Here is a 19,749-nt window from a genome sequence, read left to right on the forward strand (position 1 = left end):
CACAGACTGTAGCACGCCAGGCTTCTCTGTCTATGGGATTCTCTAGGTACGAATCCTGGGGTGGGTTGCCATTCCCTTCTCCAAGGGACTGTCCCAACCCAGGAATTACCTGGTGTCCTGCATTGCAGGTAGATTCTTTACCATCCCAGCCACCAGGGAAGCCCTAGAAAATTTCACATATCGTTGTTTAGAGATACTTCTTTCTTCTGGTCCCCAGCACAATAACATTATACTTTACAGTTATATTACACCCTGCTGCTGCTGCTAAGTCGCTTCAGTCGTGTCCGACTCTGTGCGACCCCATAGACGCCAGCCCACCAGGCTCCGCCGTCCCTGGGATTCTCCAGGCAAGAACACTGGAGTGGGTTGCCATTTCCTCCTCCCTAAGTATGGTCAATTTTTCACACTTCCTTTGTTCTCACTGGGGTAAATCACAAGTCTCAGAAATAGTGGGACTTCTCTGGCCCTATAAAGACTCGACTCTTTCCAATGAAGGGGCCATGGGTTCCATCCCTGGTCAGGAAACTAACATCCCACATGCCACGCGGTGTGACCAAAAATCCACAACTAGCAGTTTTTTTTAAAAAAATCCAATTTAAGAAAAAGGCATAGAAATAGTAAAGATCATTTTCTTTTTGTTGTCCATCTTTGCATGTTTGTGTTTATGTGTGTGTGTGAGCATAGAGTAAGGCTGACTTGAAAATGATTTCATATGTAGTTGCTATTTTTTTTTAATGTTAAGAACCTAAAATTTTCCTCTTACCTATTAAGATACAAAATAGGAGGAGAGAACAAAGGATTAGAACCCCAAATGGGCCAGTAGATTTTTGTAAATTGAGCTGTTTTGAATTCTTTCTTGAATTGTTGGGTTTTGCAAGAAAAAATGGGTTGCAGATTTTTTTTTTTAATTCAGAAGAGTTATTTTGGAAAAAAGAACAATAAGACAATAAAACATAGCTAAAATTAAATAACAATGATAGAGAAACAAGTGCTTATGGAGAACGTTTTTTAAAAACCCTCTAAATTTAGTCATTGTTCTGTGACTAAAATTCTAGCACATTTGCTTTTCTATCACAGCATGTTGTGATTGGTTATGAAACTGTTGTTAGAACTTCTGTGATTCTGGCAGGTATGTTCATAAATATGCAGCATATGAAGTTACTTGTTGGATACACACACACACACACACACACACGCACACTGGGGGGAGTGCTGAAAATTTGGGAAATGCTAAAGCTTTTGTGTCAGTTCCTAATTTTCTTTTTAAAGGAAGGTGTTTTTTTTTTATTTTTTCCAGAGCCATCCGTGTTATTTGTTCACTTTTTAAAGTTTATTTTTAATTGGAGGATCGTTGCTTTACAACGCTGTGTAGGTTTCTGCCGTATAACAACGTGAATCAGCCATAAATATACATATACTTCCTGCTTTGTTCAGCCTCCCTCCCGCCACCCCCATGCTGCCCTCTAGGTCATCACAGAGCACGGGCTTGAGCTCCGTGTCGTACGGCAGCTTCCCACTAGCCATCTGCTCAACGCATGGTAGCGCACGTGATTCAGTGGTCCTCTGTCAGCTCATCCCACCCTGTCCTTTCCCTGCTGTGTCCGTAAGTCTGCTCTCTACATCTGCATATCTGTTCCCAGCCCTGCAAGTAGGTTCATCAGCATTTAAAGGAAGGTGGTTTTTTTTGGCTACATCATGCGGCATTTGGAATCTTAGTTGCCCGACCTGGGGTCAAACCTGAACCTGTGTGCTCTGCAGTGGAAGCACAGAGTCCTAACCATTGGGCAGCCAGGGAAGTCCCATGTCAGTTCCTAAATGAGTTGAAATTAAGTCCGTTGCTTTTTACCTGTAGGCACTCTGCCCATCTGTTCACCCATATTCTGGGTCTTCTTTATCTACCAATTCTGAGGGTGATTCCACCTTGGAACATGACCCACACCTCTCCTAACTTCTCATGTGTTAATGAACAGTTTTCAGTTATGGTTTTTTGTTTTTTTTTCCATGGAACCTCATTCATTTTCCCATGTATTCATCATGCAAACTTGGGTAATTCACCAAAGTTGTTTGGTGTGATGGGAGGTGAAGGGACCAGAGTCATTTCCTAAGTGTCTCACTTACTACTTCATTTATTTCTGAACAAGTTGCTTGGGCCCTCCAAACCCTGATTATCTTGTCTGTGAAAATGCAATGAGGGACTTCGCTGGGGGTTAAGTTGTTAGAACTCCACACGCCCACTGCAGGGGCACAGGTTCAATCCCTGGTCAGGGAACTAAGATCCCACAAGCCACGTGGCACAGCCAAATGAATAAAAAATAATAAAGTGGAATGAGATTGCACATCTGTGGGGTTCCTGGAAGAGAAGACCCTGGGTGTAAGGTGCTTGTTGCTGCACCTGTCATATTGGAAACCCATTTCTTCTCTCTCTTACCTCCCTTTCCCTCTTATCCCCTCTCTTTCATTTGCTTCTCTTTACCCTTCTCTTTTCAGCCCCTTATTCCTGTAACCTTCCTATCTTTCCTCTTCAGAAACAAACCACAATGACACCTTTCTTCCTCGGAGGCCCAATGAGGTCCCAGTGATACTATTTTGTAAACTATAAAATACTCTTTTTAATGGCAGGAACAGTAATAGTGAACCACACCAGTATTTCACAGGACAAGACAATGTGTATTTGCTTCCCCGTGATCAGATGGTTCTGTGCTGAGTTTATTATGCACCACCTTCAAAATCTCAGTCCCCTCCCCGGCTGCTGTCTACTTAGAGAAGTGAATGAATGCATGTGGTATATTCCAGTTGTACATATATTTGTGTAACAGATAATGATTCTGAGTTGGTGACCAGCCCAGTGGAAGCAAAGCAAACGTACTGGTAAATAATGAGTCACTGAATACCGCAGAGCTATCAGTGCAAAACAGCCCTTATCTCAGTGTAAGTTATCTGGCTGGTGGCTGCGAGGTAGAGAACACACACAGGGCTCCACGGACCTCCTTCTCTGGGTGCCACTACGCACAGGTATTTTTAGCTTTGGCGAATCGCCCTGAAGGCGGTGGCTTTATTTGTAGTATCTCAAATTGCTCTGGGCTTATTATACTGTTATTTCGCTCAACCACATGGGTCTTAAACAGTCAAGTCTTTGCCCTGGTGAAGGTTCTGGTGTCCCAGGGTTCCACTGGCCCTTGTCTTCAGGTTCCATTTTGAGCATCTCTCAGCGGGGTCCTTTGTGTCCAAAGAGGGCTTGAGAAGTTTCTCTTGACCAAGGTATGGTCCCATTGCAGGCCAGCCCTTCATGAATCCTGATGGGACCCCCGCCATCTACAACCCCCCAGCCAGCCAGCAGCCCCTGCGTAGTGCGATGGTGGGGCAGGCCCAGCCGCAGCCCCAACAGCAGCCCTCCCCGCAGCCCCAACAGCAGGTCCAGCCAGCCCAGCCACAAATGGCCAGTCCCCTGGTCACTCAGGTAAGAGCTGGTAGGAAGACCGGGAGGGGAGGTGCACAGAGACGGAGGTCACTCCAACCTCGGAGAAGTTGTCAGGAAGTGTCAGGAAGGGGGCTATTTCCCATGGGTACCACCCCTGTCCACTCAACTCCATCATAAAAGCTGGCCACTGAGAACCCTGGCTGATAGGCTAATGGGACTTCAGCTGGATCCTTAAGTGTAGGTAGAGCTGAGCACCCACCCCATCCAGTGACTTGCATGCTGAGGCGTGGTGCTTGGGAACAGAAATGACAAATGCTGCTTGTATGGTCAAGGAGCCTGACTTGGGGATGGAACTCAATCCCATTGTCATCATTCCCAATGCAGAGCAGTGTGTGTGTCTGCAAAGACTCAATATGATATGCCTTACCAACGGGAAGAACAGAAACCAGCTCATTCCAAGGTGGCCTGGCTATTCATCTGTGCCTTGGACAGATGTAGGGCTGCCCTCCTGTTTTAGGGCAACACGTGGAAATGGCCACAGAAACCTGAGGTGTCCAGGGAAGTTGCCAAGGTGAACCTCAGTTTTCTTTTGTTTTTTTTTTCTTGCTTCTTACAAAAATTTTTCACCCTGGCAACTCTTAGCCTTCAGACTATATTTTTAGAGCCAGGGAATCTGACCACCACCACCAACATGAAAAGTCTCACAATTCTTCTTTAAAAAAAAAAAAAAAAACAAAAAAAAACTAAATGAAATTCTTTAAATTCTGTAGTGCTTTACAGTTTTTTCAGAAGTTTCACACACATGATTTCTTATCTGGGCAGCAAGCCTCCCCCAAGGCTGGCTGGTGCCAGTCTGCCTGGCTCTGGCTTCCCATCAGTGGCTGGCCCCCCTCTCCAGAGTACACTGAACCAAGACTGCCTGTGCAGGACAGTGGTGTGCTTCAGAGGCAGTGTGATTGCAGCCCCCAGAACTTGCCTGTTAACCTGATCAGCTTTCTGTTTCCTCCAATCTGTTCAGGGGCTGCAGGCTTCCTCCCAGTCCGTGCAATACCCAGCTGTGTCTTTTCCTCCCCAGCATCTCCTGCCTGTGTCGCCAACGCCGCAGTTCCCCCTGGTACTGTATCTTGTGGGGATGACGTTTCTCCTGGGAGAGCGTGTTCTCTGGTTTTACTATTGCCGGGTGGACTGATGCTGGGGGGCGGGCCCTGAGCTGACTGTCAGCGGGGACGTGGTGCATGAATGTCTCATTCCAGAACATTGCCACTCCTCTCCAGAAAGAATGCTTTCCTTTCTGTCATCTGTCCCATGTTTAACGCTCCTGCAGTCTGATACCCCTTTAAGAGTTTACCAGCTTGGGAATTTTCCTGGTAGTCCAGCGGTTAAGACCTCTGTGCCTCCCCTGCAGGGGTCAGGGTTTCCATCCCTGGTCGAGGAACTAAGATCCCATATGCCATGATACACAGCCAAAAAAATATAAAAAGGCATGTACAAGCTAAGCAGGAATTGGATGTCATCTGAGTTAGAAGTCAGGAGGAGAGAGACACATGAGTTTGGTGTGAGGGTTGGGAAATACCTTAAAATCAGTATCTAGATGGTAACTGACATCACCCGCTGCTCCTGATACAGGTGTTCCCCTAGTATCCCAGTCCTCCAGGGCCCTCTCATTTCCCCTCAATGTACTAAGTCCTTTTGGACAATGAGAGTGAGCATTCTCCCTTAACTTTAGGCCAGGCAGTGAATAAATACTCCTTTACAAGTGGAATTCCACTCAGCCTGCTGATGACTCCAGTCCTGGTTCCATTTTTGCAGCAGCCAAGGGCAGTACAAGTCCCTCTTGTCTCTCTCCAGTAGGCAGAGCCTGTGGGCTATTGCTGGTAGACCAGATGACCCTCTAGGATAGCCCACCAAGTCCTTTTCATCCCAGTGTTATTCTGAGGATCTTGAGCCCACAATGAAATAATAATTATTTGTTTCCATTGAAAGAAAGAGATACAGGTCAACCTATTGACCATCTCTGATCCTCAAGATGTTTGAAATCTATTTTCCCTTGTTACGTTCTCTTGTTTTGGACAGAGTATTCCTTTCATCTATTTTTTTCCAAATCGTGCCCCCTCCATCTCTGGTAAGGACAAGCCTTGTCCTGCTTCTGCTTCTGTGTGCCCCTCCCATTTCTCAGCCAGCCTTGCTGATGTCCGGGTTTCTCTCGATGGCTTGCAGAGAGAGGACGTGGCCACACAGTTCAGCCAGATGACCCTGAGCCGGCAGTCCTCGGGGGAGACTCCCGAGCCCCCCGCTGGTTCCGTCTACCCACCGTCCCTCCTGCCTCAGCCCACCCAGCAGCCAAGCTATGTCATTGCTTCCACGGGTCAGCAGCTTCCCACAGGGAGCTTCTCTGGCTCCCAGCAAGTCCTGCAACCCCCTGCCTCGCCACAAGGATTCGTGCATCAGCCTCCACCCACACAGGTGAGTGTGCTTCTTCTCACACTTGGGACTCAGAGCTGGTTGACCCAGAACACCTTGAGCTCGGTTTCCATGTAGAATATCACCAACTCTTCCCGCTTCGCCCTTCTGGGGCATACTGATACTCCCAGCCTGGTCTGGTCCTGGTCTGGTCCTGGTCTGTCCTGTCCACCAGCTGTGCAGAGTCTTATGGGGCTCAGAAAGGAAGTTGGATGAAGCGGACCTGTGGCCCCAGGACCAGAGGGAATGGCCCACTCTCTAGGCTGCTGGTGCAGAGGCCATGGCAGAGCATCACCTCCTGCAGGATGTGGCTCACTATGGTGATGACTAGGGCAGGAAAGCCCTGGGGAAGGAAGCAGGGAAGTCAGCTCCTGGGGGCCTTGCATCCCTCCTGCTGCTGCTCTGGAGACATGTTTCCTTTCTTGCCCATTCATAAGCATCTTTCTGGATCGGGGGCTCCTCTCGGAATATAAAGGAGGAAGCTAAGCCCCCTCCACTGTACTCTCCTCTCCCCTGGGGCTCTGGCCTCCCATGCCCGCCCACAGGTAGCCATTAATCATATTTAATTGACTTGAGCATGTAAGACACCACAGATCACTGATTTTTACTGTCTTCTCAAAGACTGATTATGTGTTATCCTTCACCACCAAACATCTCTGGGGCTCTCCTGGGCATCCCTTGCTGAATATTGCAAGTGATTACTGTCAAGATGTAAAATGCACTGAGGCGTTTTCTGGTCCATTTTCAAGGCATGCATAGCCCAAGCAAATTCCATCCTAATTATGAAATATCTCATTGGAGGAGCTGTTTCGAGTAGAGTGTCACCTTTGTGTGTCTGTGGCATTGCCTTAGCATCTTGAATAAATTATTTTCTTTTCCAGCCATGCAGAATCCTCTGCCATGAAGTGATTTTCACCCAGTCATTCGTTTTCTCTTGAGTGATAATTATAGTCTGCCTTTAGCTGCCTTCTCTGTAATGTAGCAGTGTCACTGGTAGGGTTTAAAGTCAAGGTGTCTCAGTCGTGTCTGACTCTGTGACCCCATGGACTTATAGTCCATGGAATTCTCCAGGCCAGAATAATGGAGTGGGTAGCCTTCCCCTTCTCCAGGGGATCTTCCCAACCCAGGGATTGAACCCGGGTCTCTCACCTTGCGGGTAGATTCTTTACCAGCTGAGCCAACAGGTATTCTCCAGTATTCTCCAGAGTACTGGAGCCACCCAAGAATACTGGAGTGGGTAGCCTATCCCTTCTCCAGCAGATCTTCCTGACCCAGGAATCAAACCGGAGTCTCCTGCGTTGCAGGCGGATTCTTTACCAACTGAGCTATCAGGGTAGGGTTTAAGGAGGAGAACAGGCCTCACCAATATATTAATGATTTTAATAATATTTAATTATTGGGAAAGAGAAGACTTGGCAGAATATTCAGTTGAAGCATTAAAAAAAAAAATGTCCTTGCTTGACTGAAGGAATTCCGGTTTTAGTGAGCAAAGATACTAGAGCAAATATTAGAGCAAAGACAATCCAGACTGCTGGTGTATCTGCAACAGAAATGCTCTCATTCTCTCTTTAATAGATTTAAAAATAGAAAGAGAGAGGGAAGGGGGAAAAAAACCAGGAAACACATGTTCATGATCAGTCTGAACATCTCTGAACTTCTTTGTAAAAGAACCACAGGTAAAGGTATAGGATATATCCCACAGTGATTTTCAATTTATTCAACATTTTAAAACTCAATGACTCAATGACGTATAATAATGAAAAGAACATGAGATATGGTCTGTGGGCATATATGAAAATATGCTCAATTTATGCAGAAAAATGAACCTATTTAATAACTATAAAGGCCAGTTTTGTCTGACTTTCCATGAACACTCAACCCACCAGAAGAATGAAGCAAATATGCATGGACAAGGCAAAGAGGGCAAGCCATAAAAATCTCCATGCTCAAACAGATGGCTCCTAACTGTATTCTAAACAGGTAAACCTTATAGGCTGTGAACTGGCATGCCTCTGCTTACATTTTAAAGAAGTTGATAGAGGAAAAGTCACAGAGCTAGAAATAAAAGGTAATCGATTAATAAGAAAAGAGCCTTCCTATAAATGACCTGAGACAGGCAAGAAATCTTTCCAGGTCAGTAGACATTTGATTTGAATCTTACTAGAAGTAATTAGAATATTTTCAGTCATTCCCAGTCAGGAGAAAGTGGCAGAAGGTGACATAAACAATAAGTTTGCCCTATGTCCCCTTCCTGAACATTCTTTTTTACCCTATGTCCCTTTTTAGACTGAATGTTCTGTTTTTTTTTTGGAGGGGGGATACTGGCCATGTGCCACTCTGATAAGTGCTCTGCTGGACCTCCCCTTGTTTCATGACCTCATCCTCTGATCCTTTTAGTCTGGAGATCAGATTTCAGGACTTACTTGTGTTTCCATTAGAAAAACAATTCAAGTTAAATGATCACATTTAAGTGCAGTGAAAGTCACTCAGTTGTGTCCAACTCTTTGCGACCCCGTGGACTGTAGCCCACCAGGTTCCTCCGTCCATAGAATTCTCCAGGCAAAAATACTAGAATGGGTTGCCATTCCCTTCTCCAAGGGATCTTCCCAACCTAGGGATTGAACCCAGGTCTCTTGCATTGCAGGCAGATTCTTTACCAGCTGAGCCACCAGGGAAGCCCGATCACATTTAAAACTACCCTAAAAATGTGTTGTCGTTGTTGATGACTGTTTCATTCACTCTTCTTGCATTTAAAAAAATACAAAATTCAGTGCTTTAAGACAACAGCCATTGTCTAGCTCACAGCCAGCTCAGCAATTTGTGGCAGAACTCCGTGGGGATGGCCCCCCCTTCACCACGTGGTGCTGTCCCAGGCAGCTTTACTGGGACTGGAAGGTCCCATTTGGCCTCACTCTTGAGTCAGAGCATTGGGATCTTGGCTGGGCAGCCTCTGGCCTCCACATGGCCTCTTTCTCCAGCTGGGCAGTCTGGATCTTCTCCTAGTGGCTAGATTCTCTTCTGAAAGAGTGAAAGCTGCAAGTCTTCTTAAGGATCAGGCATACAAGTCTCAGAAAGCATCATTCCTGTATCATGACATTGGTGACACATACATGGGCTTCCCTGGTGCTCAGCCGGGAAAGAATCCACCTGCAATGCAGGAGACCCTGGTTAGATTCCTGAGTCGGGAAGATCCCTGAAGAAGGGATTGGCTACCCACTCCAGCATTCTTGGGCTTTTCTGGTGGTTTAGATGGTAAAGAGGCCTCCTGCCATGCAGGAGATCTGAGTTTGATCTCTGTGTTGGGAAGATCCCCTGGAGAAGGGAACAGCTACCCAGTCCAGTATTACGGCCTGGAGAATTCCATGGTCAGAGGAGTCTGGTGGGCTGCAGTCCATAGGCTCACAGAGTCGGACACAGCTGAGCAACTTTCACTCAGTGCATATGCATGTAGGCAGGGTGGTCATCTTTGCAGTTTACTGCATCCACGTTATGTCATAAGATGACAATGTATTTTATGTTTAAAAACATTACTCCATTTGCAGCCCTCATGTCCTGCCATTGTCCTCTTCCTTCCCCAGATGCCTGTGTATTATTATCCGTCTGGTCAGTACCCTACCTCAACCACGCAGCAGTACCGGCCCATGGCCTCGGTTCAGTTCAGTGCTCAGAGGAGCCAGCAAATACCGCCGACGGCGCAGCCAGCAGGTACTTGGAATCTGTTGCCATTTCCTCCTCCAGCTCAGTTATTTTGCACATACATCTCTCAGCTGTCCTCTCTGGATGAGCATCCAAGCTTCATAGTTCAAATCAGCTCATTTCCCTTCCCCAGGGAAGATAACGGAGCGTTTGATTAACTCTGTGTGGAAAAGTGACAGGTCCCACGAGGTGAAACTCACGTTACCCAGCCTCCCCAGCATGCATGCAAAACACGGTGTGCATTACTGACTTGGGGACCCTCTTAATTCCTCTGACAGCTGAGAGCCAACCACCTCCCCATCTTCCTAGTTCAGACTATCCCCCACCCATTTTAAACCTAAAGAGACTCTTCCCCTGTTCCTAAGGCTAGGGAGCCATGTTAGGTTGTTTCTGTAGCACTATAAAAAAATGCAGTGTCTTGAGAAGAAGGTCACTGACACCTCAGCCTGTGTCCCCATGGGACTCGGACCCGGGCTCACGGTCTGGAGGGCCATCCACCGCCTGCGGCAGCCACTGTGCAGTGGGAAGGGGGGCCGAGGCACTGTCCGAGAGTGAGTAGCAGGTCTCACAGTGAACCGGTCTCTTTCCCTACTGTGTCACACTCCTGACGGGACGCCGCCACCCCAACGGCAGCAGGAAGCCGGCAGGCGCGAGGGCCCTGCGGTGGGGTCACACGGGTGTCCCTCCCGCTGTCCACAGAGTGGGGGGGAGCTGCCGATGGTCCTGCTGAAGACCCCCTGGCTGGGGGCCCCCGACTTCCGTGAGTAGGGCGGCGTGTTAGAGCACGTGATCTCATCTGTCCTCCGGCTTCCGCACTGGATCTGCGTATGCGGCTCTGTAATGCGTGAGACGTGGGGGGTGGGAAATATACAGGAAATACGCAGCTTTTGTACATTGTGACCAAAAGCAGCATCTTTCCCAAGAATGAGTGCAAATCCCCACCAGGAGAATACTCATGCCGGTGGGGCTGGCGTTTTGTCAGTTGGGAGGGATCATTTATTAACTGTGTTGGGAGTGGCTCTCGGTTCTTTAATTCATCTCACGACCTACTTAACTTCTGCGGGAGAAGATAGGGACATGTATAGCAGGCAACCAGACTGCCTTGTTTTCAACACTGTGTTAGTTTCAGAAAGAATAGATTTTGACCTCTGAATTGACACTTTTGCAGTAATGAGAGCACTAAAGGATTTCTAATTATTAGTTATTTTAAGATAGGTGGTGTTTGGCCATATTTTCTCTCCTTGTTGGAAAATGTTATCTCTTTCAAGCTAGTCGTAACTGTGCTGTGAATTTAGATAACAGTCTCTAGTGATGTGTTGTTTGCATTCTGAACCATCTTTTTTTTTTTTTTTTGTCTGCTCATGTTTATCAAAGAGTTAATTTATAATCTTCTAAGCTCTTGGTCCAGAGACTATAGCAAAGTTTCCCTTTTGGTTACTGATGCCTTTAAAAGAAGAAAGATGTCAATATCTAATTATAAGAATTTTAAAATTTTTAGTTGAGTGCCACTGTTTGAGAGTTTTCTGAAGGATATGTTAGTCCTGTGTTAGGGAATAGTTTACATACAAGAATGCAGATCCAGAGGGCAGGAGTCAATTGCACTGTGAGCTCTGGGTCTGTGTGAGGGGCTGAATAAGTTGGACTAATGTATTAACTAGGTAACAGAATAAGATTTTTAGAACGACCGTCGGACTCCCCACTGCCTTCACTGATGCATGTCAACACGAAGGAGAATCCATGTGACCTTTGTTTCTTCTTTCTTAAACAATGTGGGAGAATTGGGGGATGCAGAAACCACTCTCCCCATCTCAGGGAGACCTAACTGGTAGCATTTATGAAAACCCAGTGGCTCTGACTTGTCCCATGGCTCCACATCACCAGGGAACTGCCACCCCAAGGCGAGATAATGACACATAATTAAAAGAAGGCATTCTAAGTCAGTATCTTGCTCAAAATAGCAGCTGGTGCTTCAGGTGTCAAGGAAGTGAGTGGCAGCTAATGTGTCTGTTGGGGTGGAGAGATGAGAAACACCAAAATGATACATGCACAGCATCATCCTTGAAACTGATAACATAGTGTGCACGTGCGGGCCCTGAGCTCCTAGTTCAGTGAGCACACCGGATGTCAGGCCTAACATTCCCCAGCATTCCCCACCTCTCCTGACTTTTCTGAGTGTTTGGGAGGGCAGCTAGTGATCTCCCTGAGAATCACCTCTGCTAATTAAACCCAAGGAACACAGCTCAGCGATGGCTCCGTGATGGTAGAAGGGGCCTTGGGACCCTACAGTTGGGAAGCTTTTTGCCGAGCTTAGTGGCACCAACAGCGACTTCCCAAAGGGACATGGCAAGTTATTTGGGGGAGTTGCTGCGTCGGTGGACTCTGACAGAGAGAGCCTCCTAAGGCTGTGTGTTAACCAGGTTGTCATAACAGCATAAATACACTTGCTGGTTTTGCCTTTACTTCCTGGTGTGGATGAGCCTATAGAAATTAACACGCTGGTAACTAAGCCAGCATGTTACCAAGGCGGATAACATATAACTAATTCTCTAAGTACGCAAGTGGGCTTAACAGCAGAACAGCTTGAAAACCTGGACCCTTGCCTCCCAACTCACATGGGCTTCCATGTTATTTCACAGAGCTGGTCAGGAACAAATGGCAGGGAGCAGCTGAGACATCTGCATAGGAATCACACATTGGGAAGGAAAAAAATAAGAGTTCCTTTCAGATCACATCTCCAATTCCAAATTCCCTTTTCAGTTGACTTAAAAAGCAAAATATAGGTACATATACCTTCGTTCTTGGTTCTCCAAGATCTTGGGCATGTCCTAAAAGCAACAAAAATGAGCTTGTAAAGCCCCATATACCTTCCTAACTAGGCATTTGGGAATGAATACATCCTAATTTTGGTATTAGAGTACTGCTGGTTTCATAAAATAAATTAGAAAGTATTTCCTGCTCTTCTGTTTTCTGGTCCAAATGTGTCAAGCTGGTACTAAATCTTCTTTAAATGTTTGTTAGAATTCTCCAGTGAAACTGTCAGAGCCTGGGAATTTGTAGAATCAGAAATATTTTGTTTTCTTTCTATTTGAAAATAATGTGTGGAACTTTTTCATTATAAATTCATTATGGTTATAAGACTATTCCAATTATCCATTTTATCTTTGCTGAGCTTTGGTAGTTTGTGGTTGCTGAAGAATTGGCCCATTTCTTCTAAATTGTAGAATTTATGGCTATAAAGTTGTCTGTAGTTCTTTATTATTCCTTTATTTTTCTTTTCTGGTTTTTTTTTGTTTTTTTGTTTTTTTTGGCTACACTGGGTCTTTGATGCAACTCAGGAGTTCTTTGTCATGGCATGCGGGTGTCTCGAGATGTCTGTGCAGGCTCAGTAGTTGAGGCCCACAGGCTTAGTTGCCCTGTGGCATGTGGAATCTTAGCTTCCAACCAGGGACTGAACCTGCATCCTCCGCATTGCAAGGCAGATTCTTAACCACTGAACCACTAGGGAAGTCCCTCCTTCATTATTTTTTTAATAGCTGCAGAATATGTTGTGATATCTTGTTCTACCTTGATAATGAGAATTTTTAAATTCTCTTAATTTTCATAAGAGCTTCCCTGGTGGCTCAACTGAGAAAGAGTCTGCGTGCAATGCAGGAGTCTTGGGTTAAATTCCTGAGTTTGGAAGATCCCCTGGAGGAGGAAATGGCAACCCACTCCAGTATTCTTGCCTGGAAAATTCCATGAACAGAGGAGCCTGGTAGGCAGGCTACCATCCACCAGGTCTTAAAGAATCAGACAATCTTGCTAAATTTATCGATTTTATTGATCTTATCAAAGAACTGCCTCTTTGTTTCATTAATTTTCTCTATTTTTTATTTTCAATTTTATTGATTTCTGCTCTTTCTTCCTTTTACTTATTTTAGCACTATTTTGCTCTACTTTTTATAGTTTTTTTGAGGTAGGAAGTTGGATTATTGATTTAAAACCTTTGCTCTTTTCTAATGTAAGATTTTAATGTTCTAAGTTTCATTGTCAAGTTCACTTTGGCTGTGTCCCACATAGTTTTATATGTCATATTTTCATTCATTTATATGTATTTTTTCTTTTCTTGGAGATTTCCTCTTTGACCCATGGTTTATTTAGAAGTGTGTTGTTTAACGTGCAAATGTTTGGAGATTTCCCTGTTGTATTTCTGTTATTGATTCTAGACTTACTTCATTATTGTCAAAAACTATAATTGATTTCAGTTCTTATAAAATTGTTGAGTTTGGTTTTATAGCCCAGGATATGGTCTCTCTTGGTGAATGCTCCTTTAAACACTTGAAAATAATGGGTATTCTGTTGTTCTTAGGTGTAATGTTCTATACATTTCAATCAAACCATATTTATTTTGTTGTTCAGATCTTCTGTAATTTTGCTGATTTTTTATTTGCTCATTCTGTCTGTTGCTGAGAGGTGGAGATTCACTACTCCAACTATAAGACTTCCTAAAGTCTTGAAATGAATCTCAAGACAAAGGTTGCCCCCACCCCCAACCCCATACCCCTGAAGTCTAAGGATGGAGGGAGGTCTATAGCTATATGGAGCATGTTGGTTCCTTTCCCAAATAAACAAGAAGGTCTTCCTCCTCTAAAAGAAGCTGGAAGCATTCCATAGAAATTCCATTCCGTAGTCTGGAAGGGAAAGGCCCTTTGACCAGTGGAGTTTGGGTAAGGTCTTCTATAAGCTGCTGCCATGTCTCTCACACGCCAGGCTTTCAGCCCTGTTGCTTAGTGGCAGCAATATGACTCTAGGTCTAGGTATAAAAATCATGAAGCTAACTGCTTTACAAGGGACAGTCCAGTGGTTTGCTTTGCCTGATAGAGCAGAAGATTCTGTATTCTTGATTGTCATGAAAATAAACTAACACAATATTGTAAAACAGTTATCTGCCAATTAAAAACTTAAAAAAAAAACTTAAAAAAAAATAGAACAATAGGAAGAGAACATGGATGGCTTCAGAGAAGAAAGGGGGAAAAAAACATGAAACTTGCTGGAATCTTAAATTAGACTAGATTCTAACTCCTGTGGGTCATTTGAGGTGGATTCTGACAATTGTGGAGATGCTTCTCACTTCTACTTTTTAAATCCTTTTCCTCTCCCACATTCTTCTGCTCCAAACCATCTGCTAATTGAGACATTTTGGATAAAAACCGATTTCATAGAGCGCTTTCCATGACAGTGTTTTACTTTTAAAACTGTAGTTCAAAAGAAAATAATGAAAATCTTAACACACTTATATTGTATTGCAAAACCCCCTGCAGCTTTTGTGGGGCTTCTGCAGGCTTACCTAATTTACTTCTGCTCTGCTCAGGACTCTGTGTTGGGCTGGTGAGACTCCACCCTGCCTTGTGATAGGAAAGCTGGGATTTCTTTCAGGAGGAAATGGTGGAGGTCTTTAGAAGTTTTTAAACTTGATTCTTTTTTTTCATTAGTATTTAAGGTAAACCTCACTTGGACTTTATCTTACACTCAGCTCATCAGCCATCATGAAATTTAGATGGTACTGATAGAAATGAAAATGGAAGTTAAACACTCGGTTTTGCTAGATGAGGAAACCAAAGATCAATCTCCTGCCGAATGTGGAGTCTGTCTCATCAGGACCAGGGAGCATGTGCGCGTGAGTGAGAGAAAAATATATGAAGGTTTAAAATATTAAATGAAAACTGCTCACCCTTCCAGACATGACTGAGCGACTTTCACTGTCACTTTTCACCCCTCCAATTTAATCATCAAAAGATCATAGTAATTCAGTGTTATGAAATCTAGTGTAAGACATCCTAACCAACCAATCCACTTCAACAAACAAATATGCACATTTTTTCAAAGTTTAAATGCCCAAGGACTATGTCATAGATCCATATTCAGAGATACCGTAAATTTGGATTTTCTTTGTATTTGTTTGTTTGGTTTCGGCTGTGCTGCATAGCATGTGCGATCTTAGTTCCCTGACCAGGGATCTAACCCACGCCCCCTGTAGTGGAAGCACGGTGTCTTAACCACTGGACCACCAGTGCTGTGCTTAGTTGTCCAGTCATGGCCAGACTCTTCATGACCCCCTGGACTGTAGCCCGCCAGGCTCCTCTGTCCATGGGATTCTCCAGGCAAGAGTACTAGAGTGGGTTGCCATGCCTTCTTCCAGGGGATCTTCCCCACCCAGGGACCGAACCCAGGTCTCCCACACTGCAGGCGGATTCTTTACTGTCTGAGCCACTGGGGGAGTCCCCTATTTGGATTTCCATATACTGAGCAATTTGGAACTGTCTATAAAGTAATAATGCTCCCATCAAAAGTCACACATGTTACTAGTTTTGATAGTATTCAGATGGCAGGGAATAACCAGGCCCTGGAAACCTACCCACATCACCCTTTGGCTGTGGCAGGGCTTTCCTTGAATCATTTTAGTTGCCTTCTGGATGTACAACAGTGGAATGGGGTTGGATGGCGTTCCTGGCAGGAAGATAGAATTATCTGTGACCTGTGTATATCTGAAGATAAACCAAAGCCTGTGCTGCTTACCTGATAGGAAAAGCAACGTCTTAGTTTTTTCTTTCTTTAAGGAGTAATATTTCTTGTTGCAATAGCATATTGTTCCTATTAACAGCTCCTACTGAGAAGGAAGATTATTGCCTCTTCAGTGTTGTTCTGAAATGCATTTGGGATAGGGCAAAATGCACCTTAATGGAGTCTATAAATTTATTTAACCAGAACAGTTGATTGAACTTGACAGTGACTCCTGTCCTTTTAGCCTTGCTTATGAAGCAGTCAGTATCAATGTAATTGAGAAGGGTTTTATCTTGAAAAACATTTTCTCCATCTTTGCTCTTAGGATGATATTCCTCATCTTGACTTCTTTCCCTCTCAGGATTGGCTAAGCTGAGGAGACGGAGCATCAGAGATCAGAGCTAAAGAAAGAATGTGGTTGACTGGTGTAACCAATATGAGATGCTCATTTATAGAAATTGGGACCTTCTCTTTTTATCTTAGATTTATTTCCCAAATTTGATGATTATTTTTTTTAAAAAAAAGAACTATTTTCCTAATTACCCTTCATATAATTTCTATACATTTTAATATTTAAAACCTCATTAATCTATTTTTTTTTAAATTTGAGAAAGAATATATAACCAATAATCGCTCAGAGAAGGGATGCAAAAATTTTTACACTTGACAACTCTAAGGAAGTGATTGCACTTTGGATGTCTACATTTTTATCTTCCTAAGAGCAGAGAGGGTAAATTATAAGAGAGTTACAGGAGAATTTAATTGTCTGATTTCTGTTAACATCAGAGGAAGTCACATGGATAAATCCTTGTGGAACACGCTATTCTGAAAATATCAGTCTGGAAAAGGTTTCTATGGAAATGTTCATGTGTTTCTTTCATTAATTGGTCTAATTATTCCATTTACAGAAATAGGAATCAGAAGTGTTAAGCTGGGATTCTGGGAAAGGTTAACGCTATTAGAAGCAATGATCGGAATCGTGCTGTTTTTAGGTCTGAAAATCTTACAGGTTTGGAAAGCAATATAGATGGCCAGGTCCCTCTGTCCCCCAGGTCATGATAAAAAAATTTATTCAACATATTTGAAATAGTTACTTTAACACTTTGCATTTTGTGTACCTTTGGTGTTCATGTGTTCATCTGTAGCACAGTTAAACATGACTGTGACAGACTTTCTGCTTTTCTGTAAAGATCGTAAGTAAGACAGATCATAACATTATCTCTTTTCTTTATCTTATGCAACAGAAAGTGGAAAACATAGCCTGTTAAAGAAAAAAAGAGTCAGATTAGAGGATGATAAGGAAAGAATTGTGGCCAGAAAAGCGCACAAATACTGATTTTTGAAAACTCTAACATCTTTCATGTGTGATTGTCCTAAGAGAAAATGAACACAATAGTGATATCCAGAGTACCCAAACTACTTGTTCCAAGGTGTCAGATTTACCTGATGGTATAAAGCCAATGTAAATTAAGAGAATTTAAGATGTTTTGTGCCATACATAGTCTTGACCCTCCCTTTTCGGGTGCTGCATTTTTTAATTTCTTACAAATTGGTTGCCAGCAATTTCTGCTGTCAGCTGTCACGTAGGTCTACGAATGACTTCATTTTTCAGCCGCATTTTTCTTTAGAAAATTTTTGTTGTTGTTCTTCCTGGGCTCCGTTTCCTTCCCATCCCTAAATCTATTTTCTTATTTTATTTTCCATCTTTACTTTTATTAATTTATTTTTTAAATATTTACTTTTGGGCCGCACGGCATGTGTGATCTTAGTTCCCCGACCAGGGATTGAACCCACGTCCACTTCAGTGGAAGTGCAGCATCTTAACCACGGGGCCGCCAGGGAAGGCCCTGTTTTCTAGCTTTAATTCTTAACTTTACATAAACAGTCAGTTTCTCCTGTTTGTCACTTGTTTTCCTTTCCATTTTCCCTTCTATTAAGTAAGACTTTTCCCTGCAAACTCTGGGTGCTTGTTCTTACATCTCATGTGTTCATTGTCTGCATTTTCCCCTTTACTTTAGTTTTTCAGTCTCATTTCTTTCCACTCGACACATCCCTTGCCATTAAGGGATAGGACACTCAGTTCAGTTCAGTTCAGTCACTCAGGGATAGGACACAACTTTTCCCCAAAGACGTCCACAATCTAACATTCAGATGATTCAGAAAAATGAGCTGGATTTTCCCTACGTTCCAAAGCAAAGCATGAAACATACCAGACTAGCTTTTGTCTCCAGTGCTGTCCCTAGAGCCAGCATCAAATGAGCCTTCGGGGATTGATTTCACTTAGAAATTTGTGGTGATGAAACAGTGAACAGCATCTTGAATTATGTTGTTTATATCATGCTTTCCAAATTCCAAGCTAACACGGTACCCACAGAAAAGATTACTAGCCTAGTGTTTAAATTTGTCATTTCCAAGGAGTTCACTATAGCTTAACATTGTTGATGTTTTTTCTAGTTTTGAATAGAAAACTGTGCAAATCACTAACATCAAAAGACACTATCTCAAAAGAAGTAGCCCTGAAATAGGCTCCTCTTCCCAGGTGGCTCAGTGGTAAAGAATTTAGCTGCAGTGCAGGAGACCCAGGTTCAATCCCTGAGTTGGGAAAATACCCTGGAGGAGGAAATGGCAACACACTCCAGTATTCTTGCCTGGAGAATTCTATGGACAGAGGAGCCTGGCGGCCTACAGTCCATGGAGTTGCAAAGAGTCGGACACAACTGAGCAACTAATACTAAAATTCTTTCTTCTTTCCTCTGTCTTCAGATGTGACTATTTCTTTAGGGACACCATACATATATATCAGTTCAGTTCAGTTCAGTCGCTCAGTCGAGTCCGACTCTTTACGACCCCATGAATTGTGGGACATTTTATATATATATATATATATATATATATATATATATATATATATATATATATATTCAGCCAAGCCATTCAGCATAGACTTACTTTATTCATGACATCCTAGCTTGCCCCTTCCTCAGACCAGCAGCACAAGCACTGTGATCACCCCCTTCAGCTTTGAATTGCCAAAGCTGGCCCCTCTGTCCACAGGATGCCTCATAAACCTGATAGTTCTGGATCCAGACAGCAGTGACTGTAACCCAGGAAGGCTGCAGGATTACAGGAGGCTCATAAAATTGGTATAATTCTCAAAGACGCACAGTGGCTCACATACCTTCTTCAAAGCGGATGGGAGTTGCCTGCTTTCAAGCAGGATCACTAACTCACTTGTAACAGCAAGATTCCACGGTAGAGGCAGTTTTGCACAGCTCTTCATTGCAAGAGCAGCGTGCAGTGGGCTTCACACCCATACTCCTGTTCAGCCCCTGAAATGGCCACAGTCCCCTGCATGGTTGCCTCCAGGTTCTCTTCACGATTGTCAGCCCATCTTCCCTGGCTGCAGCGACGGCCTTTGAGGACAGCCGCCAATCCCTAATTGCCCACTGACATCTTCTCCCTGATTCCCACACCATTTCCTCACAGATGCCTAGAGACTCATTAAAACTGCATTTTTAATTTTTTCCCAGATGCTCTTACTCTGTGGCTTTTTTGTTTTTATTTTTGGAGTAGGTCCAGCACCACTGAACTTTTTATGAGCCATTGTGGGTCATAACTGTTTCAAGAGCAAGAAA

At 43.9% G+C, this 19,749-nt stretch overlaps 1 protein-coding gene across 23 annotated transcripts in view; it reads left to right on the forward strand.

Moving 5' to 3' along the window:
• Positions 1-19,749, forward strand: part of ARPP21 (cAMP regulated phosphoprotein 21) — a 163,831-nt gene that overhangs the window by 100,501 nt on the left and 43,581 nt on the right. For all 23 annotated transcript variants that reach the window (XM_069561354.1, XM_069561364.1, XM_069561367.1 and 20 more), the window contains 4 exons: positions 3,276-3,457; positions 4,437-4,532; positions 5,636-5,881; positions 9,457-9,583. In XM_069561354.1, the coding sequence (XP_069417455.1) occupies positions 3,276-3,457; positions 4,437-4,532; positions 5,636-5,881; positions 9,457-9,583 (651 nt within the window). The remainder of the gene's footprint in view (positions 1-3,275; positions 3,458-4,436; positions 4,533-5,635; positions 5,882-9,456; positions 9,584-19,749) is intronic.

The sequence above is a fragment of the Ovis canadensis genome, chromosome 19 (genome assembly GCF_042477335.2).
Source record: "Ovis canadensis isolate MfBH-ARS-UI-01 breed Bighorn chromosome 19, ARS-UI_OviCan_v2, whole genome shotgun sequence".
Lineage (NCBI taxonomy): Eukaryota > Metazoa > Chordata > Mammalia > Artiodactyla > Bovidae > Ovis > Ovis canadensis.